Below are 27,200 nucleotides of genomic sequence, written 5' to 3'. Positions count from 1 at the left end.
ATATTTCTCTCTTCTTAAAACAAGGATCACCTAACATTTAGAATACACAGTGTCTAGTAAAAAAGAAATAAACGCATCAACACAAAATCCAGAAACACTATGGAAGCCCCAGTGACATTTTTAAATTCACTCTAATTTCTCTCCATCCTTCACGAGTTTCCACACCGGTGCGTAACACTACAGTACAGCTCTTTATTAATAAAATATAATTAAATGGCGCAAAAATAAAACGCGGGCTTCCGTGACCGGCTAGCGACTGCCACAGTTCACAAAACATTTAATTATGAATGATAAATATGCAGCGCAGCGAACTTGCCTCAGCTATTTTTTCGGGTTTCGAATATTCCCTATTAATAATCTTAAGTGCAGAGTATATGCAATTTATACATAGACAAATAGTCAGTGTATATCTCAGTATAAAATCTATATGTACACATGATACGGTAGGCTGATTTTTTGTAAGTATGATGTAATCACGTATCCAAGGCAGGTTCGAACCAAGTCAAGTGTCAGTGTGCAGATGCAATTTAAAATAATAAGTGTGGAAATGGTGAAATGTTCAAATGCGCGCGGGGGACGCCGCTCTCCCACCCTGTTGGGCACCGACCGAGCGGCGGCTGCCTTATGAATCATACCATCATGGGTTCGGTCCGCCCGCTTTCCTACACAGTATTTTTACCTTTCACTTTGTTACTTTTTTTGCTCGGTTTCCATTAGCCTACACAGGCAGGCTCCACAATAGGTGGAGGCATCGTAAAGTTTCGCGAGCGATCGCTTTTTGTTCCACATTGATTATGTAAGAGTGTGCGCCTGGAAGCGCGGAGCGGCGCCGTGTCCGTTGCGCGCAGTGTGGCACCTTCACACCTTCCAAACGGCCGCGCAACTTCAGCGAGGAGCAGCCACGTCGCTTTACGCTCGAGCGTGTTTGTCGCGCGATGCAACTCCGGCATTCCGCCTCGTTTTTCGTGCCATCACCGATAAAAGCCCTCAATATATATATATGCGCTGCCTTTTGGTAAAAAGTAATACGACACGGTGACGGTGACCAGTTAGAATTAAACTATATATATATATGTATTAGTGAATCGCAACATTCACACGTAACGATTTACACCACCGCTCTGTGTGTGCGCGTGTGTGTGCGCGCGGGGCTCTGCTGGGATGTGCCGATGTGCAAACAGAGCATCCATCCATCACCAGAGAGCCCGCAGCAGGAATTTCCCCCATGTCAGCCCGCAGCGGCTCCAGGTCCGAGCGTCTCCTCGCGTTTTGTTCACAGTCTGCTGCTGGCACGCTCCATTCAGTCGAGCTCCTCGCTTGCTTCGATGTCTTGGAGACAGACACGTTGCCCTCCCCTCCGCTGTTTGCTCGAACCCCTGTGAATTTGCACTCTGTTAAGTAAACAGTCGAGAGTCGCCCATCAGCAGAGCACTTCTCCACGCTGGAGGCTCCGGATCCCACGGCCGCTCCACCGGGGATGGCGCCGTGTCCTCTGTAGCCCCAGACCCCTCTTTTCACATGCTAAGAGAGCGCAGGGGGAGAAATTGACAAGTTTGCTCAATTTTCTGGAGTTACGGGAAGGGTTATTTTTCCCCCCCTTCCTCCCTTTCCCCCTCTTTTATATTTTCTTTTTTTTTTTTTCCTTCCTTCATTGACTGCTTCAATAGATCTGCTGTTGTGCGTTACTGCCAAGGATGGGAGTAAAGCCGCGGCTGCTGCTCTTGCAGTGCCTCGTCTCCACTTTCGCGTGCGGCGCGGTCGCCTTCACCGAGGAGCCTGCAGACAAGGCGTCGAAATCGGATGGATATTGCAGCAGGATCCTAAGGGCTCAGGGTACGAGGAGAGAGGGCTATAATGAGTTTCGGCTCAGAGTGGAGGGGGAGCCGGAGAATTATCAGCCTGGAAGCACTTACAGAGGTATGTGAGCATCGCAAGGATTCCCTTAAATCGTATACAAGAAGAAAACCAATGTTAGATCACAGCACACCTACCTGTAACCCTGGAGGTGTCACATCCATGAAGGAATATGATATGTGGACCATGATGTCATTGTTCTATTGACACAGTACTGTACTAACTAAGTGTAGGAAACGTACAGTAAAAATGTCGCATTCTTTGACAGGCTCTCTGGGCTCCCTGCATCTGAAACTTTTTTTTTGCCATGTGCTTTCATGTTAACTGTTTTAAATTAACCCCAGAACCTTCAAAGCACACGCTGTTAACATGAGGATTGACTCGCGAACACTGATAGTTACTAACTTATTATTGTATTAAACCGTTAAGAAGTCGCGCGCTTGGATTTTGCACGCATTCATTGCTACAGAATACTGGCTTCGGCGTAAATGCAATTTCCTGAAGAAAAGGGAATTATTAAGCCTAAGGGGATGCAAATGGTAAGAACTGCGTAAGACAGGCAGCAAATGCTATAGAAAGGACTTTAGGGGATTTAAAACGACAATACATTTAGTATTAGTCTAGTCAACATCCGGCATGATACAGAACATTATCAAGAGCAACAAAAGAGAAATGCACGACTGTTACTTTCTTAGTTTAAGAATAAAAGCACGCAGCAGAAAATTACTTCTAAGAGCCTTAAACTTTGTAATTGTGTGCCCACTGACTGCGCAGTAAAATATTGTACGTATTACAGTCAGGGCTGTAAATGAGAGAGCGCGAAAGGCACGATCCAGGTAAATCCAGGTGTGATCTAGGCATGGCTTTGCTCTCAGAACAGTCAGTGCCCGGGGGGACGAAGAAGAATTCATTCCTCGCATTTTGCACAAGAACTACATGTACACTTTCCTTACTGTAGTAGGCTACCCCCCGTTTTGAAAAAAGCCCCACAACAGGTGAATCATGTTTTTCACACAGCCACCAGCCTCTGTCGAACCAGTTGTTTACACTTTTTTGCACGTATATTTTGCAATCCCCCAAACTTAACTTTGCAAACTTTTAAAGTCTGTGATCATGAAAACAGGAGAAAAAAAATGTTGAATGGGGACAATTTTGAACTTTACCCATCATGTCACCGTCTCTGAGACGTATTATAAAGCAAAAGGCACAGCTCGTGAAATAATGTTTGACCTCCGCTTCGCCTCTGTCTCCGGCGCACCGACGGTGGCTGTAATGTTGGATGTACATTATTATAAATTAGTTTTCACACGTGCACTTTGTTTCGCTGTAGGTTAATGGGATATGCACGTTACAGAGAGTGTTTCAGCCGTTTCGGGGATAAATGTTCCACATCTTTACTGCTCTCCCGGCAGCTCAGTGATTAATCCTTTAATAAGTCGTTTGGGACGTTGCATATGGGGACTTTAAATGCGTAAGAAATATCGTGCAGAGGAAACCTCGGGGTTCCAGAGACAACGTTTGAACTTATCATGTGTGTATGATCAACTGGGGAAATTTTTAGTGAATTTCAGTGGTTGCCGTTGATTGAAGGAGTGTCCTGTCTTCTCACTTTACAGCTGATGTCGTTTATTTCCCATTTTAGTGACTTTGTCCGCATCGAGTCCCTCTTATTTCAGAGGTTTTACGCTCATTGCTTTGAGAGAGGGAAAGGACGGCGAGAGAGATGAAGATTATGCTGGCAATTTTCAGGTAAGATAAAACTACAACAAAACTACTCCTCCACAAACCGTGGAGGTCCAACGCTATAAAATACACAGTCGTTGCAACATTTAAATTGACAGCTTGCTGCCACTGCCTGTAGATATGTGTAAACCAGAAACAGACTGCAGAGAATGTGATAAATAAAGCGGTGATTAAGTAGTTCGTCACTTGGTAGCGGTAAGTGACGGGAAAACGACACCTCCCGCGGCACTCGCGCGCTCGCTGTCACGCGGGGCAGACCTAGTGCTCGAGGTTGCAACCGCGGCACCACGTTATACTTAATGACGCAATACTGTGTTACGCACGCACGTACGTCGTGACGCTCCCGGTTTCCTGCAAGAGCGCGTTTCCATCGGGCGGCTTTGACCCGAGTTCCGCCTGCTTTTTCTTTAATTGGTCCTGTGCTCCACACATTTCCACAGTAATATTAGACAGGAGGGGCGTTCACACGAGTTGTAAATCTCCCCAGAGGCTCAGTTCTCTGGTTGGCATCTGGGAAAGGCATTTGCTTTTCCTGCAGCTGGTTGGTCTTAATGCCACTAAATGTGGGCCTGTTGTGCTGGACAAGTTGTGCTTGGTTTGCCTTTCCCTGATTGCACAGACACACAGTATAAGCCAGCAGCAGTGGAGCGCTTCACTGCCCAAACTCGGTACAAACTCAGATTTTTCAGTACTTCATGAAGGGCAGTGGTTCAGAGACACCTGAGAAGAATGCTCTTGTCTTGTGCTTTTGTCCTTTAACGAGATGCTTTGAGCAAAAATTCAGCCAGATGAGCTGGTCTCAAACTGCTAGTGCTAATTAAGACTTGGTTTTGAGCTCTGAGTCCCAAACCTTGTACCTTTTCTATTTGGCAAAAATGGGAGTAATTTTTAAGTCAATGACAAGCACATTCTTGATGTATGCTATGCTTTAATCAGAGAAAATGTATTACCTCAGTGATAGTCATCATATAACGGAACAGTGATTGTTATAGCATTATATAGTGATTTGTTGTATAATACGGTAAAACGGATTTGTATAGGTGGTGGTAGGTAACAGTGGTTAGAGCTGCTGCCTTGCAGTCGAAGGACCCAGGTTCAAATGCCACCCCCCACTGTCATACTCATGATCGAGGTACTTACCCCAGTTTTCTCCAGTAAAAATGAGCCAGCTCTATAAATGGATAAATCATTGTAAGTTGCTTTGGGAAAAAGTATCAGCCAAATGAATAAGTAATGACCAAACTTTGTGTATGAATTTTTAAGCAGATTTTTAATTAGCAATTTTTGTGCATTTTTCATACATATATATCAAACAGGCCTCCTGTTGGACTGCAAAACAGCCTTTAATAACTGTACCTCTTCATGTTTTCAGTCCTTCTCTGTAGCAAAGGAAGCATGACCTGGCCTCAGCCAAAACAAGCAAATAGACACCATGTGGCGAGGTCACACACTAGATCTCGTACTGTAATGCGAGGGCCTGTGAGTGAGGAATCCCATCCCAGATCGAACCAAACTGAACCGGTTGCTCCTACCATCGAATTATGTCGTGTCTTCATCTGAAGTCACAGGTGCAGCACTGTATTCAAGCTGAGATATGCATGAGAGTTTATAGATGTGAAGTCAGTCATTAGTCTGATTATAGCATATTAGAACTTTTCAGTTTGAGGTGCAAACTCTGCCTTCTGCCTGTTCAGCAGCGAGTGAGTAATAATTTTCTTGCACTGTCAACTGTCCTCAGGTTATGTCAAGAACACATAGAATAAAGGTCCAGTTCCCAGGGCAAGGTAGTGCATGGTTGATGTCACTTCAATAGAGCACTCTCAGCAACTCTGTCAGGGTGGCGGCTTGGCTGTTAACCTGTGTCTGACTCCACCAATTACTGTGCTCCGCTAATTTCAAGGGGTGCTATTAGCAGACAATTGCTAACCCTTTCAGTTCTTCACATTCTAAACTTTTACATTCAGCTGAGGCCACCAAAAATGACATTTTTATGATTTTCTGCATGAGATTATTTTTGAAGGGTATGAAACCTATTTGTATGGAAGTTGCATGAATTTTAAATAGTACACAGAGCTCTCTGGGGTCCACATGTAAAACAATTAATTAGAATACTCAAAAATTTACACTAAGAACAGTAAATGTACAAAGAATTACAATTATACAACCGTTTACTTTGCATAGGTCTGTACATACATTGACTTTTTCCTAAGCCGTACGTATTTCAGTAGTTTGCTTTGGAATTGTATGGGAACAAGTGAAATAGATCAGTATGTAGTTCATTGTACTATTTGGCAAGAAGAAAACGATAAGCATCAGTAATGCTGCAGACCAAGTTTTTCTATTGTAACAAGAGTGTCAACAGAAGAAACCATACCAACCTAGCAGTATGTTAAATCAAAACAAACATAACTACAAATTGTATTTGTCAGGCATCATGACAGACTTGAAGAATTGCCATGAAGCAGTTACATAAAAATTACATGCAGAGAGGGGACTGCTTGGGAGCATATTTCGATATAACTGTATTAGTATTCATTTCCTGTGAGTCTAGGCTGCATAATTGATGCAACCCTCAAAATGACATTTACGGTAAAATGTGTTTGTAATTTTCATGAAACATTTTTGAATCTTTGAAACAGTGAAATGTAATGTTTTTTTTTTTATTATTAGATAGGGATTCTGCATATTTTTAAGCTCTTCAAAAATGCAGAAAACATTTGTTTTCATAGAAATTTTTTTTGAATGCTGCTGTGGTTTATAGCATCTCTATGATTGCAGGAAGAAAAATGGACGTTGCCTTTAACGGTAACTTTCATGGATTTTACCTAGTACTATAATATAACTATGAGGAGATATTTTTTTGCTTGTCTAGATTAGATTAGTCTCTAAAGTACAGTCTCTGGCTTTTGGTTTTTCCCAGTGATTGCATGTTGTTTTATTTTGTAACATCTTTGAGTTTCCTTCCAAAGCACAGGCTCACTGCTGTATGACAGGCTGCATTAAACATCAGGAATGAAAAAGGGAGCCACGACAACAACTAATCAGATTTTCTGCTTAGGGACTGTGCAAAATAATACTGTGAATGCAGTGTAATGATTTTAAAATGTAAAAATACAGATGATGTATAAATTTTAAAAAAATGTTTTAAGGAAAATGACAAGTTATAAACTCAAAGATTAAGCATGAACCATGCATAATGTTGTACAGCACTAAATAGAGTATACAGATGTGATGTTCGTGGAGCGGATACATTTGTGTTCTTTGAAAATGACAGCACAAGATGGTTTGGTGTAGCTGTTGTCTTTACTTTAAATGTTATTCATATCTGTACATCTGAAAGACCCTCATCCCTCTGTGCTAGTGCCCATGCAAAAATGAACTGGTGATTAACATATTGCTGCCCTTGCCTTGTCCATATTGTAGTATGGTGCCACTTCAAGTTGCTACTACATTAGCAGACCCCAGCTGTCCCAGTAACCGCAACCAAAGGCAAATCTCATCCTTTCCTTCCCAAGATACTGCTCTCTGATGGAAACATGGAGTGGGCATGCCTTTGTGACTCCCGTGAGAGACATTTCTTCAGAGTTGCATGTGCCGATCCTCTGCGGTCAAACAGGGTCCATGGGCCTGGGACTGAATTCTTCTCTTCCTTATCCCCATGGTGTATTTCTGAGCCAAAAGCTGCAACTATACATCCAAGCATTCAAGCTCTCCATACCCTGTTGGCCTCCTTAGACCTCTGTGGACAGACTCTTGCCTGTGGCTTAGTGCCAATATGACAAGCACTCAATCAGCTTTACTAGCAAGTTACCGTGCAGCACAACTTTCCCTAAGGTGTCATAAGTTCTGCTTGGGCTGTCCTGTGGTATGAAACTCCATAGAAAGTGTCACAGCTGAAGATTAGCTTTTACACTGCTTGTGTTGTACATACTGTATCTACTTTGCAGCCCATTGGCTTCATCGAATTCTCAGCTTGTTCGATGCTTTTTCTTTGGCATCTTTTGGTTGGTCACACCCAGTGATACCTTATTGTTTTAAGAAGTGAACGAGACAGAGCATTCGCACTTGATTGATCCAGAGCATAAAAAGGAATCTCAGGGACCAGGAGGGCAGTGAGAGTGGAGTGAATGAATAGCTGCGGAGCTTTTACACAGTCTCAGAGGTGTCAGGAGGGGAGAGAGTGCACGCTGGACCGCTGGACAGAGCCCGATAATTGAAATGGTCCCAGAGTGTGCAAAGGCGCTTTTATTTCGGGAATGCTCTCTTCTCTGTACATGTGAGCATGAACAAGTGCTTTCCATTTCCTTGCACTGGAAGGGGAATGTTTTTGCGGAGGTACCACAGCTGTTGTGCACTCAACACTGCTAGACATTAACGGCGAGCTGGTGTCCCTCACAGCTGGGTTTTATTGCACTCTCCTGGGACAGTCATGGACATAATTAGGGTTGGACATGTGAGGAAGTCCAGCCCACAGAACTAGAAAGCTATTATTAGACACCTTGGGAACCCAGTATATTTTTTTGGACCTTCTTTCCTGTGTAGTGTGAGATGGTGGGTAGGTTACACATTGTGCAATAGACATTATTCCAGTGTAGATCTAATGTGTCTTTGTGAAGATTTGAATGATGAAACATGTCTTTATGAGCCTGGTAAAATCCTTGAGTGTATATTATTTTTGTGTAATTTTTGTGAGCATGGACAGAAAAAATTCAACATTATGCCTCATTAACATGGCAAAACTAATGGTGGGTAGGGGTCCTAGTGTCTCATTTGTTGACTCCTGCTGTAACAGGTTTTACTTAGCAGCAAGGGTTGGCGACCAGATAGCCAGACATCTACTCCCCCTTCTCTTCAAAAGCAAATTGTCTTGATGAAAGCCCCCATAAGTACACTGGGGAACAGCATTACTTTCAGGGAAATTAATACTAGTGCTTTGTGTTGGTTCCCATAAAACCGGTTTTCCTGGTAAAATGCAGTGCTTTGAATCTCAATCTTTACTCCAAAAGGCAATATAACGGAGTGGACTGTCTGCAGAATTTTTTTGGAACTGAAGCGTGGTCTCCAGAACAGAAGACGAGAACAGTGCAACTGGATCTACTCCAGTAATCATCATGGGGATTTAAAAATGGAGGCCGTTTCATCTGTAGCTTTCCTGAAGTACCAGTTGCAGCCCCGGTGTGCAGTGTGCTGGGGGAAAGTGAACTCTTAATAAAATCCTTAGTGTCGACAAATGTAATTTGGTGCAATGCCAGTTGCTGCTTGTTTTTCACACAAGCACCTGTGACACATACACTTTACCTGGTTCTGTCACTCAGCACAGTAGTAGCAGGAGATATCAGTTAGTTGCATTGGCTTATAGGCCATAAGAATGTCCTTAAAGAGCCTTCATTCTCAGTGTTCCTGCCATGTGTGACTGTAAAATGCAGTATGGATTCTGACAAAATGAATTGTTGTGGACAGCGTTGTTATTTTAATCAATCATAGCTCTTAATGACTTGTATGTAAACCTGTCAGTTTATCACTGGACCCCTGAATTATGGTTGTAATTATATTTAAACACACTTGCAATATTGTACAGCAATAGAAGTGAAAAACACTATAAATCTTAAAATGGTTCAAACTTCACTGCTGTCTTTGCAAACATATGCACATCAGTAATATTAGACATGGAAAGCAGATTTCAACAGAGTTTAGAGATGTAGTGTAAAAATTCTCCATTTTTAAACTTTGTTTTTGTACTTCTCATCTAGCTTTACATCTATTTTTTTTCCTTTTTTGTTCATAGATCATAGATGAAGAGGACACTCAGTTTATGACCAACTGTCCGCCTGCTGTGACTGAAAGCACTCCAAGGAGAAGGACCAGAATACAAGTGTTTTGGACGGCGCCACCAACTGGCAGTGGTTGTGTCATCCTGAAGTAGGTCATTTCTTCCATGCAGTGACAGTTTTGTTTATTTTCCCAGGGAGACAGACAGGGATGCAGTTGGTTGAAAGCAAATGCCAAGTCGTGGAAACTGGCAGACGCTACTCTGACTACAAACTGAAAAAGGCAGGATTTGCAATGAGGCATAGCGGATGGGGGTGGTAATGGTTCTATCTCACATAAAAGGGGGAAGAATCTGCCTTGTTATGTACCATGTGTGGGCATTTAAATGGCCTTGCTCATCGTGAATGAAGTGATGGCAATAACGGTAACAGTAAATAAACTGTGTACTGGGGCCAGAGGTTGCCCATTAAACATTTCAGAAGACCCAAGCATCCAGGTTAATTGGCTGGCCTACTTCTAGGCGGACAGAGAGGAAGGATTTCCAGCATCAAATCATGTTTCATTTCTTCTCTTGGATTTATTATTGCTGCCATACTTCACGCTACAAAGTGTTTGATAGTGTTGTGGTTCGCAACAGCACCCATATAGAAAAGAGGGCCATATGTGGAGACCTGGGGCTAGAAACACCTTATGCTTATGTCCATAAAGAGGAAGACACAGAGGTCATGACCCACATCTCATTTCTAAAGCTGCATTATTAAAACTCTTAGTGCAGCTGTCACTCTAACGCACCACTGGCTATTTTAAATTTTTCCACTGGTGTTGCTGTGTGTGAAAGGGCATAAAAAGGCTTGCATTTTTTATTAATGTACTTTATTATGTGCTTGTCAGGATGAGTGATGAATGATACCCCAGACAAATGGAGCTGCTTTTCTCTCTCTGTGATTTTTTTTTTTTTCTGCCCAGCACTGGTCTCTGATTAAGTCCCCCCCAACCTGAATTTCATACTGCTTTGTGGGTATCAGCATATTATTCCCAAATCCCCCTGTACGAATCAGGCATAAATCTCTTTGCTCCATCTCCTTTTCTCTAGTGTTGTCACGGACCCTAGGAAGCACATGCACGGTGAGGTGATAGAGAGATCTTGGGATGAGAAAGAGGGACCAAGTGTGATGCAGCCAGCAGGAGAGAGAGAAAGACGGAGGGTGGAAAAAGGAAAGAGAAGAGCGTAGAGGGGAAAAAAATGAACTGATGTAGCAAGAAGCGAGAAAGGGGAACAAATAAAAAAAGATAATGAGTACAAGAGAAAAGGAGAGAAGCACAGAAGGGGCTGAGGGAAAGACAAAGGGGGTTCCTTATCTTTAAAGTCTAAATGAGTGCATGTGAGAAAAGGAAGTTTAATTACAGGGAGACACAGTTGTTCCACTGAAGCTCCCTCTTGCTCTGTGTACATTGAGAAGCAGAGAGGCAACACAATCAGATTGCCATTAAAGCACTGCCATTAAAGCACTGCCATTGGAGCAAAGCTGGGGGACCTCCGAACCAGCATGTAATTATTCCACAAGACGAGGTTCCACAAGAGGTGATTGTTTCGCATCAGAGCAAGAGCATCGCTGCCTTGCTTTCATGGTTCACTCTCAACGAAACAGTAAAATCAGAATGCTCTTTATAATGGTATATGCTTCATGAAATGCTCGGAGAAGAATGTTGTTGCTGATATTGATAATTACTTCAATTCCAACGGTCTGGCATGCGACACACTGAAATAGCGCATTTGTTTGTGAAAACAGCCCCCAACACCTGACATCAACTCTCGAGGTTTCTTTCTTGCCTGCCATTTTCTCCAGATATTCTTTTCTAGGTGCGGCTAGGAAAGAACATTTTCTTTTGTAGAATTAGAAGCAGTTTTTGTGAATGGATGTCATCTCGTGAACTCCAGCAGATGAAAAAAGTATGAGTTCACTATGGGTTTGGAGTGTGAGCTCAGTCCTTTGTATGAAGTGAAGAAGACACAGCTTCCAGTCTGGCTGGGACCCTCTTCTCTGAAGCACAAGCACCAGTCACGAAAGCAGATGGAAACCATTTTAGACAGACCCACAGACGAAAGATCTTACGTTCAGGTCCTGGCAGTCTTGCCAATTATAGTCTTAGTTTCCCCCTAAGATTAACATATGAGTCACATTTGTTTTGTGACTGTTTGCACTTATAAATAATATTCAAAAATTTCTGATAAACAGAATTTTTGGACATTTGCTTGTGGTTTCAGACTTACTTGTGGTTTACACAAGTAAGACTGCGCATGCTATTTTTAATCAGTTGTGTGTGTTGTGGTCTGAAGGGGTGCATAATTTATCAAATGAATTAATACACAGATTTATTCATCTGCAGATCTCATTTAGTATGTGAGCTTGGAAAACAGGAAAATATTAACTGAGGGCAAATGATTTTAAAAAGTTATTAAGTTATGCCAGATCTGTCTGATGTGCTGAACCCTTCCTCTGTGTGCTATGGTGAGGACTCCTTGAAGGCTCATCATCCACCTAAATTATAATTAATTTGGTAATGGATCATTCTTGGCTTTTTTCCAGCAGTAGCATTCAGTGGATATAATACATTGTAGTAAGAGATAAGACGATCTATGCACTAGGTTAAATAAAGACCTTCACCCTTTAATGGAAATACAGAAAGTGCTTGCATTTTTTAATTGCATATTTCATGGCAAACTTCATTCTAAAATCTGAAAAATATGCATTTAGGCCCATGTCTTGCCGGTGCTTTACGTTTGTCATTGCTAAATAGTATGTTAATGAGAAGGGCCTAAGGCTTCTGTCGAGTTCTTTAATGTCATTGGTATACAGTACGTGTGCGGTGCCATAATGACAGTGCTGAACATCAGACCTTTGTAAATTTTAAATTTTTAAGACATTATAAAAGATTATTGTACGATCAAAGTTAAAACTGACTTTATATTGCTGTTCAGATTCCCTGTTTCAATATATGGATCTGGTTTAGTGTTCTATTTCTTTCAGTGCATTTATGACACCCTGAAGGAATGTATATAAATGGTTATGCACACAGATCTGCAAAAACAATCAGAAATCTCACACAGAGACACAATAAGCACACACACATTTTGGATTATTAGCACCGTGAGTGTAAAGCCAGAAAAGTGAGTGCGGCCTTAAAAAACCTCATTGATAGAATTTAGATTGGATGTTAAATAACCATTACTTACGGCTGATTGCTTGGCTATCCTAAAAGCTTGGATGCTCTTCTCTGTCGAGAAATGTGAAATTGAGGTGAGATTGGATTAAATCATGAACAATTAGCGATGTGCTGGCTAGGCATTACAAAGTCAGTCCCTGTGTTGTGCCTTTTCACCTGCGACAACAGTCTTCTCCTTCTTCACCCACCCTTTTGCTGTGTGTGACTGACATTTTGCTGGGTTTATCATGTTATGTTTGCTTACCAAGCTTACGGAAAGGTACGTATTATAGGTGCTTCTGTTTATTGTACTCTTACAAAAGATAGTTTATCGCACTTCCCGGTATTATGCGAGCATGTGTCACTGTAATAAGCTTCTGTTATGCAAATGAGAGTGTTCGACTGTCATTTTTGTCATTCTCTGCTGATATGGAGCTGCAGAATTTGTTTTTACCATAATACTTTACCTGCCTGCTACAGAAGTCCATAAAACATACTGCTTTAACAGAAGGCTAATAAGCATACCCACTAAACATTAGGAACTAATTCAGCTGGAGAGGTTCCTTATGATTCTCCTCATTTAAAAGATGGTCTGTGCCAGAGATTTGCTATTTTAAGAAGGGCTCTTCATGAAGGCGGTCTGGCGTAGCCAACAGACCAGAGACGGAAGCTACAGTAAAACTAACAGCACCAGAGGATGACTGCCACAGGAGCTGGCGATTTTAGATCTGATGTGGGAGCTGTGCAGGCATTTCTTCATGTGAGGATCACTATTATGCTCCTAGAGTTGCAGCAGTAGATCTGGATTCAGCCTTTTTTTACTAAGATAATCAGCAATTCAACGTTTGTTTGTAACAGTTACTCCCTCTGGTTTACAGCCTAGACTGACAATCCAGTGCTTTCGTTACTGACCGACTCCGTCTTGCTTCGCTCCTGCTGGGAATTCTCCCTTGGATTTCGAGTGTGCGAGCAGGACGATGGTGTGTTGCTGGTGTTAGGGTGCACTGTAGGAGTCCTGTACGTTCTGCAGTGTCCCCTGGCATAGGCTCATGTTTTCTCTCCGAACGGCTCTGTGGATGTTGCCCATTGTCAGCAGCCCCATGGGGACCTAACCGTTGTACAGAAACTAATTCTACTGTCCGCAGCTGCAGTTAAAGTCCAAAGTGCCGGTGTCCTCAAGTGACTTCATTGCACACATAGCGTGTGTTTTTCAGTGAATTGTCGGCATTGTCCCAGACTACAGTGAATGGTGAAATAAAGAACAAGGTTAAATTGCCATACACAAGGACAAGCACGCAAATACAGTATGAACGCTTCGTATGACCTTGTTGTAGAACACCATATTTTCCTTTTCCAGCTTTTGTCCATAAACGACGAAAATACTCAAATGTGAAAATCGGTTAACAGTAGAGTAAATGTTAAGCCATTTACATTACATTTATTAATTTAGCTGACGCTTTTTTCCAAAGTGACTTACAATGTTGAAGTAAATACAATCAATATCCATTGATACAGATGGCTTTTTTTTTTTACTGGAGCAATTTAGGGTAATTACCTACCCTAAATATTAAGAAATATGAGTGTGCAGATTAACGAAGTGCCGAAAGAATTTTTTCTAACTGTCCATAGGCAGAGGCATAAGATTAAGTGACAGAGAAAGAAAAATAGTTGTGCCTTCAAAAATAACTAGTAGTTAGGACAGTGGGAACACTACTTAGCCCATATAAATTGTGCAGTTAAGATTTATTGCACCCCAATTATTGGATGCTGCTGTCTTGTACTGAGATTATTTATCTGTAGTTCTCAGATCTTGTCCTGGAAACACCCTTTGTATAATGGTGTTTCTTCAAACTGACCTTATGATTAATTTTATTTTATTCAGTTGTTGATTGAATTAATGGCACGTTTCAAGTCATGTCAAACTAAAAGCATTTGATGCAGACTTACTATTATTTATATTTGTCATAGAGTGCTCATAATGGTTCAAATTAAGTTAATGGAAATATTTGTTTTTCACTTCATAAAATACGATAAATGCCATGTCAGTGATTTCAGTAGGTTAGGCACAACACTGAATACATACATTGTTAGACTTTGATTAATGACATAGCTAGTTTAGGTTAATCAAAACTTTAATTAAGATCTGTCCGCACTGCAGTGTGCACATAACGTAAGGTTTTATCAGCACAAACAATCTTGCATTACTTTTCTAATGTCAACAGTTGAACAGGTTTTCCTTGTCACCAGTCCTGTTTTTCATTATTGCTCATTGCAGACACTGCTGCCCCTATCTGGATGGGCATGTACAAACCGGTGGTGTGATGATTCTATAAAGAGGTGCAGTTGTACATTTACATTTTTTTTTCCATTTAGCCGATGCTTTTCTCCAAAGCGATTTAAGCTAATTACAATGACTTACCCTTGTATTCAACAGGATAATTTTTACTGGAACATGTCAGGGTAAGGACTTTGTTCAAGGGTACTACAGCAGGAAGCAGGACACAAATCTGGGTTTGAGGACTGTAAGGTGGCTGCTCTCAGCACTATGCTACACACCCACACGTGTGCACAACACAGGCTGAAACCGCTTGCCCCAAGCGGAGTCACGACGAACCGGAGCCCAACCCGGCAACACAGGGTGTAAGGCTGGAGGGGGAGGGGACACACCCAGGACGGGACATCAGTCCGTCGCAAGGCAGCCCCAGCAGGACTAGAACCCCAGACCCACCTGAGAGCAGGACCTAGCCAAATCTGCTGCACCACCACACACCCCTTATGCTACACATATATTTTAATAAAGGCTGACTTAACCCATTTGTAGGTTTGATGCTCTCTGCCAGTTTTCCCCCTGCAACATGCAGCTGAAGAACACACAAAATATAATGCATCAGCTGTCTGTAACTGCGGCCTCAACAGTCTGTACTCCTCACTGCGAGTCTGAGCGATGGAGTTGATTGCTAGGAAGTGGGGCACTTTAATTGTGGTCTTTACAATGAGTCCTCTCCTCCACAGGGCGAGCATTGTGCAGAAGAGAATAATTTATTTCCAGGATGAAGGCTCTCTCACAAAGAGGATGTGCGAAAAAGGTAGGATTCTCATTATCGTGGCAAAATTAAATTGGAGCCCCACACTTAGATGTACTATACACAATCTTTCATTGCAATTTAAAAAAGTAATTACAGGTGGAACCACTAAGTGGTGATTTGAGTAAATTTCGGAGCTTGCTGATGATTTCTCAGCTCTTACTGATTCCTCCTTGCAGTTTAGCCTCTGTTTCCACTTAAAGACTGGTGACTAATGCACTGAAATGTGCATGTATTTGCCACACCTGAGTTTTGCATCTTATATTCAGATGTTCTGGGATAAGTGACTGATGGCTGTATATGGAGAGAAAAGTACCATCCATTGCAGTGTGCTCACACTCAGTGCTGTCTTCTGGGCCATTTCAGAGTCACCATTGGGTGAGGCAACCGAGAAGCCCATTCTGGAGTGCTGTGCCTGCGGGACGGCCAAATACAGACTGACCTTCTACGGGAACTGGTCAGAAAAAGTGCACCCCAAGGACTACCCCAGTGAGTTCTCCAGTCTCCCTTTACCCCGTAACTCAGGCCCTTTGTGTGCTGCGCAGATAACCTTGAAACTTATTTAATGCACGTAGATTAATCCATGGGATTATTGCTGTTGCAGTCTGAAGGATATAGCACCCACACTGTGATCAATATAATGATTGGAAGAGAGTCTCAGAATCAGCTAAACCAAGAGCTAGACCATGCCCCTAATTTATAGGATTAAGAGATGCAGCAGCTACAACTGGTATTTGTTTATGTGCAAGCACAGTAAACAAAGGAGGCTGGAGAGAACTTGCTACATTCAGCAGTCCTATCATATTCAGGGTACTGTAATTAGATTTGTGGCTCTATAATTTGTCTCCTGTCTGTGTCCTCATTGCACAATATCGTGCTTTCAGAGTAATTATTTACCTCTTAGTCTGTGATATGTATAACTAATCACTGGAAAATCCCATTTTTCTCCCTTAACCAGCATATAATTATTTCCTAATCATAGGCTGTAGATCCAGTCACACCAGTCAAATGCAGTTTCAGTTGACCAGTTGGTGGGTCAGCATGGGCTCTTTAAGACAAATAGTTTAGGGGTGTCCCTTTCTTGAGGAAGGTTGTCACAGCGGTAAGGTTTAAGAGTGTAAGCAGGCTGCATTCAGAGGTTTTTGGTTAATTTGTATGAAGGCAAGCACAGTTTATCAGTGTTAGTAACTTCTGCTTTTTTGGCATAAGACTATGGTTCATGCTGAAATGAAAGATTTGATGACTTTCCTAAATACACTAAATTAGGATTGAATTATGATGTTGTTTTGACTGTGAGGTGGAAGTTTAAAATATGTCTCACACTGAATATATGTGAGCTGGTAACACTAGAATATGATAATATAGCTTTACTCCAGGGGAGAAGCATCACACTAATACACGAGCAATAGAAATTCTGATCATGAATGCTATGCTGCTGTGGTGGAAAGACACCGTGCTCTCAGTTTGGTCGCTATCCTTGTGGTCTTGGGGAACAGTCCGTCAGACTAGAAGCCACCACCCAACAGGTTTTCAGCTCTTTCATCAGATTGCCAGAGTAGTGTTAAATGGGTTCTGTCAAGATAGTGATTGCTTCAGTCAGATGGTTAAGAGCCTGAGTGGTGGTCCGTGGGGACCGGTGTTGAGCAGGCATAGTCTAAGCTGCACATGGTGCCATAATGTAGCCTGCTCACAGGAAACTGCAAGGAAACACAAAGATTGCATTAATTGTGCAAATTACGCAGTTGAAGCTAAAGAGAAAATTTTTATAAATATTGCAAAAAAAGAATGAACTCTTAGCAGGAAAAAGGAAGATAACTATGGGAACATCATAGCACATTCGTAAGATTTGATGCAGACCTGCTGGATTTGGAAGGATTAACCTTTTGTAGTGATTGGTAAGCAGTTTTATGAAGAGGTGTGTGCAGTCTGTCACGCTACAAATTGCAAAGAGAAATTAGATACAAACGTGTTTGGGACACCAGGGAATGGACACATACTGCACTGGAAAGCTTTCTTTATTGCTGAAAGGTTTTTTTATCATGTACATAGAAGTATTTTTTTCTGTGAAACACACTGATTGCCTAGATACACAAGTCCGCACCGCTATCCATTCCTAGAAGGTGGAGTTCTGGGTTAAAATTGCTATGGATAGCATAACAATAACAGCAGAGCATTGAATTGATGGATGAGTGTCATGTAGGAATACGTCAAAAAGTGATTTCAGTAATAACTTGGTTGAAATAAAGTTTTCCAAACATAAAAAGGAAATAACTTGGAAAAAAAAAAAACAAAACCAGACATATTGTTTTAAAGGGATTTTCTTCTGCAGAGTTAGGGCTAACCCTTCTGTTGGTTTCACATACTTGAAAGAGATGAATTCTCTACCCACACAAAGGGTTATTGCATAGGTTGATGTTTTGATGTCTTTCTGAAGGTCAAAAGGGAACACAGCAGCCAGAGAATGGTTTTTGCTACAAGAAGCTGCAGAGACATGAAAGGATACATAAAAATAATGGAGTATTATACAAAATATAATATATATATTATATATATTATATATTCAGTTCTGTAAAAAAATTCATCCTGGGAGAATTGTTTCTTGGATTCTCCCTGTTTTGAACCTTTGTAAATCGATAGTGATATTCATAGGGAGCAGGCAGTGGACAAGTTGTAATGCATATCCCAAAATGGAGCATGGTTCTTACTGAAGAAGGCAAGGGCAGACTTGATACTGAGAAAATGTTTAGCGTAATAACTATTGCACATGTCTAGTGGCACTTTTCAAGGCAGAATGAACTTCTGGGTGCCAAGGATTTTAAGTGAAAAATCACCTTATTCGTGAGTTTGCCCACATTGGTGACTATAGACTCAGCTCCTTATCCCTAAAAACTGCTGCAAAGAAGGTGTAATTTAGAGGTAGAGAGGGCTATTGGTTGAGCATTCCTCTTCCCGGTGGACATAAAACTCAGTTAAAGATCGTGAGCCAATGTCTTCAGTGCAGAACTGACCCCTGAATAAACTCATGATCACTGTAACCTATAAGTTAGGAAAGATAATGAAATGCAGTTGAACTTGGCCTCCCAGTGTGATGGATACACATAAATCATAGGTAAAGTTATCTAAGGCATGCTGATGAAGCATGTGCCCAAAGCTTCTTTTTACAGGCGGGTGGGATACAGAACCTATCTTTGGATGAAATTTTTAAGTATATGCTTACACGTACAGAAGCTTTCGTGCCTTAAGTGAGATTACAGATGGGTCAACAAGAGTGGAACACGAAGCCAGTTTTGGGAGCTATTCGGTCTGTTTATGTAATGACTTCTCCACTTGTTGTTTAAAGATGAACATGTTTTAATTTGGTTATATATTTAGTTGCGAAATGTTTAGAAATTTACGAATGCAAGAATTTTCAAACAATGTACATTTACTGACACTACAAAGCACAACAGCAGCAAATTTTGTTTTATCATCTTCACAGGACGAGCCAACCATTGGTCTGCCATAATTGGGGCTTCCCACTCTAAAAATTATGTGCTGTGGGAATACGGGGGCTATTCCAGTGAGGGGGTCAAACAGGTGGCTGAGCTGGGGTCTCCGGTGAAGATGGAGGAGGAGATTCGGCAGAAGGTAGGTTCTCAAGTGTAACCTTTGAGAATGAGCATGTGTAAGGTGTTTTGAGGTTGGTCATTGGTGCTCTTTATATGTATGTGCAATTCAGGATAATCACTGAAGATTGATTTTGATTTCTAACCCAAAATATATATCTTATACATGTCACAGACTGTGATTATGAGACTTTTTTTTTTTTTTTTTTTTTGTCACACGTCCTGACCACAAGTTAGCTGAATGTACATGTCAAAAGCTGATTAGTTAATGGGAGGCTTCCTGCTATCTTAATTAGACAAATTAGTCAATATCCGCAAATCTAATCCCCGCTGAAATTTAATGTTAATTTTCTTCCTTTGAATGAGCCCGATTTGCAGTGCATGGGGAGCAAAAAGCGGAAGTCACACAGAGGCGAGATACAGGAGGTCACTGAATGACTTTGGTGGAACGTTGTGTGAAACACAAAGGTCTGTGTTGAGCAACCTGAGAAAGCATTGCGGCCTCACAGAGATTATGAAAGGTTAGCCAGGAAAGCACCATAGCCTATATGCACCCATTTGTCTTTCTCAAGGTGCCACGTGGGCTGACTGCTAATATGGGAGGTGACACATTTCAGATTGATGAAAGGCTGTCTACATGCAAATTTGATGCAGTTCCTTTGGGCTTCAGCTGAAGTGGCCACTTGTCACCTGTAGCTACCCAAGTGGGACTTTTTTCTGTATCAATATTAATACCAAATATGAATATTAAATATTCAGTGTATTCGTAGAAATTGTTTGAATTTCTATTCCATGGAAAGAAGGCTGATTTTAGTTGAAGTATTTTCTTTATATATATGTGCAAAAAACAGTAAAAAAAAAAAAAATCACACACATTTTGCTGTGTACCCTATATTCACTACATTTATTTATTTAGCATATCCACTTACAATGAGCACTATGTAGTATTTACAGTAACCTACCTACAGTCAATCACTCATATACTGTATATACAAAAGCAGCATGCTCTCTTATCATGCACGTGCACATACTATGGGCAATTTAGAGTCACCAATTCACTTGAAACACATGTCTTTGGATTGTAGGAGGTAACTAGAGGAGAACCATGTGAATGTGGGGAGAAAATGCTAACTCCACATAGATTAAGTGGTGATTGAATTCACATCCTCTTGCACCACCATACATTGAATAGAATGTATCTGATGATGATGCTTCCATGAAAAGTGGTGAAAGAACAGAAAATTCTAGTCTTTTAATTGGGTTGCTGTCTCTCACATGATCTGTTCTCTCTTTGCGCTAATGTTCTTACTAAGGGGCTAGAAGTGCGAAAAACACCCCAGCAAGACAAGAAGTCATGTACAGTGACAGTCAGGAGCAGCTGATAACCTGTTCTCAGCAGTAGATTGAAAAAGGTATTTGTGTTAGTGTGTCCCATTAGACAGGACGACGGCTTGCAAGTAATGGGATTTTTCTAGAATTAGCCTGGTTGTCTTCCTGCCTGCACCTGCGACAGATGGGCCTGCTGAGCACTTATTGAAAAGTAATAGCATAGGCAAGGAGGTGCTGTGATGGTAAGTGTGGCCCATGCACTATCTGCGGCTCACAGCGAACGCTCGTTATGTCCTATAGTGTCGCACACTTGGTTGGCTTTATTCCTAGGCATGTCTGCCACTTAATCATCACATACACTGTTGATAGACACGGATCCATTTTGGTGACTGTGGTGAAATTACAATTACTGAGGAACTTTAATTAGATCCCCTACCTCCACTGACATAATGAGGATGAACATTCCCATGATGCACTGTCCTGTTGCAATCTACTGTCTAAGTGCAGTGTATATCATTCCATAATGCTGTTGCCTGTTTCTCCCACCAGTGTCAAATGTTACGCAGTGGTAACACTTTCGTAGCTAAGCATTCATTGCGAATGTCAAACATGGGAAAGCTGGTAAGTTGAATTGACTTAAAAAGCATAAAAAAACTGCACCAGACTCAGTAGCTTTTTTTATATGTAAGCATTTGTTTCCTTTACTAGTTGCCTGTAACACAGCACCTCCGTGCATTTGTGTAGCAGTTTTTATAAAGTAGCACGTCTCTGTATTAGCAGTTCTCTCCGGAAGCCTTGCACTTGTTTACATATGTGGCACAAGCACCCTCAAGGGCGGAGTATAATCATGATCATTGTCACAGAGGAGAATCTCACTCATGTGTGGGGCTCCCCGTTTTGTTCTTCCATGCGTCACAAATGCTGACAACAGCAGATATGCTGTTATGTTTTTCAGAAGCCCCAAAGACCTTGTCTTCTCAATGTGTCAGAACAAGTCAGTTATTAAGCTCACAAAGAGCCGTGAACATACCTGAACAATTTCAGCCAAAAGACCTGTTTGCTTTTGTTTCAGGAGACTGGAATGTCTCGAATTCCTAACTACATCTGTGAAATATGTGGTCTCAGATGAAAGGAGGGAGGGGCTGGAAGTTGAAGATGAGTTTTTCACAGCTATGAATCTGTCCACCCGTTTCCATACGATGGGTTGGATGTGATTTCCAGAGAGCAGAAGTCAACCATGAAAATGAGACAGAAGTGACTGGCTTTGTGGTCTTGGTGGTTTTGGAGTAATTGTTCTCAGCTTATGATGCTATTGTGCAGAGACCTCACATCAGTGAGAAAGCTTTTGGAGAAATCATTTTTCATTACCTGTCCTGCGGTGTGTATGGACTCTACTTATAGATGGATCAATAAGATTTGTGATTGCCTTATTTGAAATGAAACACTACATCAGTTATGAACTTCCTGGAAAGTGGGTTGCAAGGGAATTAGTACGTGACATAGTTCACTCAGAGCTAGGAAGAGGGAAATTCGGCCAACTGGCAAGGGGTCGCTCTGAGTCTTTCATTTACTTTTAATTGAGATATTGGGATATCCAGTGTGTTATAATTTGCTGTCTTTCTGTGCTTGTGATAATAGGAGATTGGATCATTCTCTATCTTTTGTTGTTTGCTGTTGCTGCAGGAAAGAGGGAGCTGTGCCATTTGTAGGCTGTTATGTATTGCAGTTCTGGGGCTGACCTTGACTGTGGATTTCAGTACCTTGTGCAGAAAATAATCTCAGTAAATTTTGGCAGAAATAAAAGCCACATTTTCAACAGCGTGGGGAAAACACCCCAATAAATATTCATGATAAAAACACAACAAGAAAGCAATGTCCTGTAAACCACAGTCACAGTGTTCCACAATGGGACCATCTGAGACCAGAAACAAAAGCTCAGTTTGTATAGTTGTGCAGGCAGTCATGTGCACATAGTAAACTTTTTCTCTCCCTCTATGGTGTCCCTGATTTGTATGGGAAATCTGTCCTTTGATTTTCTCTGTCTTTGTTTTCTCATTAACTTTTTGAATTTTTTTCACACCACCTTGAACACATTTATTGCAAAGTATCCCGTATGCAGGAACGGCATTCAGTTTTGCTCTTCGTGTTCTTTTTAGGTTTAAGCCAGACAATTTAGAGTACGTAAAGTACATTTTGAGATTTCTGCTCTCTGCCTGATTGTGTGTGGAGGACAAAAGCCAATATGTGATATGCACCTATAAAAAGACTGAATGATTCACCCAGAAAACCTTGATTTCTCTCATTTTCTTTGTCTTATTAGTTTTGCAGAACAAGAATTAAAAGTGTATAAAATAATCAGCCATATCTGTGCTTATTTGCTATTTAATTTTCGATAAAATGCTGTCACCATATTTGTAAGAGGTTTTGTTTTTGAAAAATGTCTTCAGTATTCATACAAAACAGGTAAAGACCTTAGATTTGTGTAGTGGGTGTTACATTTTGGAGTATCATGTTTTCCTGGATCAGCTGGAGGAAGTTTTGTTCCAGTGAGTGTGCTTGGAACATCAGGATTCAGTCTTATGCAAAGGCCTCAATGAGAAAACAAAAGAAGTCTATGACCTTGAACCACTGAATGATCACACTGGACAGTCAGAAAAAGACTGTTAAATCCATTCAGGAATAACAGAAACACACCATACATTGGCGGGGTGGGCTGGGAACCAATCCCAAGTACAAGTTCAAACAAATTAAACTTCTTTCAATTTCTGCTGTCCAGCCTTGCCACAAAGCACATCTCACTTAATAGTGACTGACGTATTGAGAGAAGTCCATGTGTCCATTTTCCAGTGTGTGAGCCACTATTGCATTCACAGTGGCTCTTGCCAGCGTGAATCTGATTATCACGAACTTCCAAAGTATTTGTCTGTTGTGCTGTTCACTCCTCACCCCTAGTAATTTGTATATTTGGCCACAGAAAACAGAGGCACAGTATGAAGCTAATAAGAAATCTACTGCAACAGTCACTACAAGACTTGCTTGTAAGAGCAAATGTATTCTGATGGATAGTGAAATATCCATTTCCTCTAACAGCATGAGCAAATTTAATTTGTGGGCCACTGATTTCCACAAGGTTTTGTCATAAAAATATAGTGAGGTCACACTGGCAGGAATCAAAGACTTATTTTTCACTCAAACTTTTTAGATCTAATTTCCATATAAGCTAATATATAAAGTATGATACAGACAACTGAATTTTCTCTGGTATTTTTTAATAGTCACAAGGTCAATAATAAAGGTATATGACCTACACTGAAAAATTGTTAAAAGGGGTGAGTACTTTTATAGCTACTGCAATTTACTGTATTTAAATTTTCATTAATCACATTAACACTCTTTCATTGCCCATGTATGGCTGTTTACATACACCCAGTAGCAGAACTGGGTCACTTATCGGTCGAGTTGCAGATGAGATTACGGTATGTAATACTGACATTATGCTCAGTTTTTTTCAAAATGTGTCATGAAGCATTTTACCTGTTGATTCATTGCCTGAATTTTACTGGAGGCAAATCATTTCTGCTTGGCTCTCCATCAAGACTTTCCAATCCTATTTTGAGTTAGCGCATGATAAGCAAGCAAGTTACCAGGAAGATGGCAAAATCACCATTGGTAGCAATTCTAAATAATACATTATGAGCCTAAAAATGCAGAGTGCTAGTGGTGCCAAGTGAAATTGGTATATCAATATTTTACGACAGATTAGTGCATTCATTTGTGTTCTTGCTCGCATACAGTATAGAGAAGAAATTAATGCAAGTAATAGTATGTTTGCATGCAGTGTACTTTATATGTGTGTTTTGAAATCTGAATGGTGTTTAGGATTCCTGGTCCTTACATGTAAAAGTGAATGCCAGCTTTGTTCCAGTTGAGCTCCAAATTACTCAGTCTTCATTAAGGTTCTAGAAAATCATTCCATATGTGCATCTGTGCTAATAAAGTACGTTCCATTCATGTACTCATTTGTGAAATTAAAAGGGAACAGAATAAATTAGGTTTTTATATACTTCAGGTTTATCAGTCCTTTAACATTTATGTGTTCAAGGGTAGCAACCATTAATCAATGAAATTCATTAACAATGTTATTGTTTTTTCTCATTTAAAGGGGCAAAAATAAAAACATTTAGAAATTCTTTACTTGCATTTTTATAATTAACAAAAGCATAATTAATATAATCTCACAGGCCCTGGTTTAGTGCACAGTCAACAATGGACTGTGTAGTCAGTGATGGATAATTCCAGTATAAGCTACTGGACACTTCATAGACACCGTCAAATTCCATTAATTGTAATGAATTAATTTTAACTTTGTTTTAAATCAGCAGTGAAGCTTTGAATGTCAGAATTGTAATTTTGTACAGCTCTTATGACAATTTCCTGCACTTTAATCATAGGAACTTTACTATTTATTTATTTAGCTGAGACACATTTCAGAACCACTTGTCCCATACGGGGTCGCAGGGAACCGGAGCCTACCTGGTAACACAGGGCATAAGGCCAGAGGGGGAGGGGACACACCCAGGACGGGACGCCAGTCCGTCGCAAGGCACCCCAAGCGGGACTCGAACCCCAGACCCACCAGAGAGCAGGACCCGGTCCAACCCACTGCGCCACTGCACCACCGTGCCCCCTATTTAGCTGAGACTTTTTTCCAAAATAGCTTACGGTGTTAAGTGTATATGCTAAGCTACTTACAATTACTCACTAATTTATACAGCAGGGGTGATTTTGTTTTGGTGTAGTTTTAGGTGAATACCTTACCCTGTGGTACTACAGTGTAACTCGAAACTGGGTCCTTCAACTGCATGGCAATAACTTAAACTGCCACGGTATCAGTGAGAGAAAAGTTAGAAAAGCACACCATCCAGAGCTGGTCTGCCCCATGTAGTACTTTGTCTTCATAGCCTCTCAGCCACTTATGCAATAGTAAACAAAAAAAAAAAATCACCTTTACTGCTCTCTGCTAAAGAGGTTGCTGGTTCTGCTTGTCCTGGTGACAGGAGTGCTGTGCGTAGCTTTTACCAGCCTAATTGTCAAGACCTCAGGTCTGTGCTTACCCTTTAATTCATTCGAGAGGTTTGACAGCCTAGATGTACCGTTTGATCTCAGACATCTGTGGGCTTCGAGATGCTCAAGTTGCTTTAAGTGACTGAACACATTGTGCGCTCAAGATGCACCCATTCACCTCTCTGCTTTCCCGGTAAACAAAGACTCAACTCGGGCAGACTTCTAGCGCTGAGGATCGTATGCTTGTATTTTGATGCTAGCATAATTATAATATTAAGTATGTTCAGGAAGAGTGACAGCAAGGGAAACCAAGTTATTACAATGCAGCATGTGTCTTTTAAAACACTACAAATGATTATATGAAACAGATTGTTTCTCAATGTTTTTGGGGGCAGCTCACACTGTAGTGCATACAGTTACTTTGTCCTGAAACACTTGCTTCACTACTGAGACTACATTTAAAGCAGAGATGTATAGGACAGAGTTACAGTGTGTGTTGATTGGTGTTTTATGACATTGAAATCCTACTCCAGATGCTCAGAATCACTTTTTTTAACACAGCTGAGTACTTTATCAAAAAGTCCACATTAGTGTGATCGTTAGTTCTTCCCACGTCTCTGAGAACACCAGGGCTGTGCGATTGGACCCTTTAACCCCCCCCATTATGTTGCTGCAAGAAGCTTCTCTTAACCTTTTCTCCTGAAAAGGATGCAGACAAATGCAGTGAGGTTGCTGAGTTCCAAGGCATGCTATGAAAATGGAGGTAATATTGCAGTAATAGGGACACATTATAAGCCCTGTATGCTCTTTAACATGGTAAAAGCTAAAATTATATTTTTCTGGTGCATTTTGATGAGAGTACAGCCAAATTTTTGCATATTTCAGCTTTGAAGAATTAACAAAATATGGTGGTTAAAATTATATACAATTATACACACAGGCAAAAATACTGGAATTTTTATGCAGGTACACATCACCTTGGCATTTTCTGAAAATGGATTAAAGCCGATGATTAACTCTTTCAAGGTTGTACCAAACCACAGCCATTTCAGTTTGTAAAAATTGAGACTCTCTCCAGCATGGAGAGTGAGTTTCATTACCTGTGAAGCACTCGGGGAACAGATGTGTTTCAGTGCTCTCATTGAGTGCCGATCAAGCAGTAGGCACAGTGATCTGAGTGGTGGTTAAATCCAATGATTTTCAATCGCCTCACTTTGCCAGCCATCAAATTGTCTGAAAAAGTCCCTGCATACCATATCTTCAGCTTCCACTGCCTTGTTTCAAATCTCTTCCTGTTGTTTCCTACCCCCTCTTGATGAATCATGCATTATACCAATGGCTTTTAGAATAGGTGGGTGTGCAAGGCAAAGTCAGAAACTTATGTCTTGAAACAGGAATGAAGATGTATGAACATGTGATGGAGCTGACATTTACTGCTAACACTAATCTCCTTTTAAGCCAGGTAGGACCTTTGTCTTGATCCTTGGTTTTCAGTGAATTGGTTCCAACAGCTGGCCTGCAGGTAACAGGAAAGACAGATGATACTTTG

The 27,200-nt window shown here is 41.0% G+C and overlaps 1 protein-coding gene across 1 annotated transcript in view; it reads left to right on the top strand.

Moving 5' to 3' along the window:
- The first annotated feature begins 565 nt into the window (after positions 1-565).
- spon1b (spondin 1b) overlaps positions 566-27,200 on the top strand; it is an 86,034-nt gene continuing 59,399 nt past the window's right edge. Inside the window, exons 1-6 of the mRNA XM_029256256.1 lie at positions 566-1,917; positions 3,497-3,603; positions 9,383-9,516; positions 15,583-15,656; positions 16,020-16,142; positions 19,132-19,280. Of these exons, the coding sequence (XP_029112089.1) occupies positions 1,695-1,917; positions 3,497-3,603; positions 9,383-9,516; positions 15,583-15,656; positions 16,020-16,142; positions 19,132-19,280 (810 nt within the window). The 5' untranslated portion in view covers positions 566-1,694. The remainder of the gene's footprint in view (positions 1,918-3,496; positions 3,604-9,382; positions 9,517-15,582; positions 15,657-16,019; positions 16,143-19,131; positions 19,281-27,200) is intronic.

The sequence above is a fragment of the Scleropages formosus genome, chromosome 11 (assembly GCF_900964775.1).
Source record: "Scleropages formosus chromosome 11, fSclFor1.1, whole genome shotgun sequence".
Classification (NCBI taxonomy): domain Eukaryota; kingdom Metazoa; phylum Chordata; class Actinopteri; order Osteoglossiformes; family Osteoglossidae; genus Scleropages; species Scleropages formosus.
Note: the sequence above shows the minus strand (reverse complement) of the source record. Positions and strands in the feature narration are given on the sequence as shown.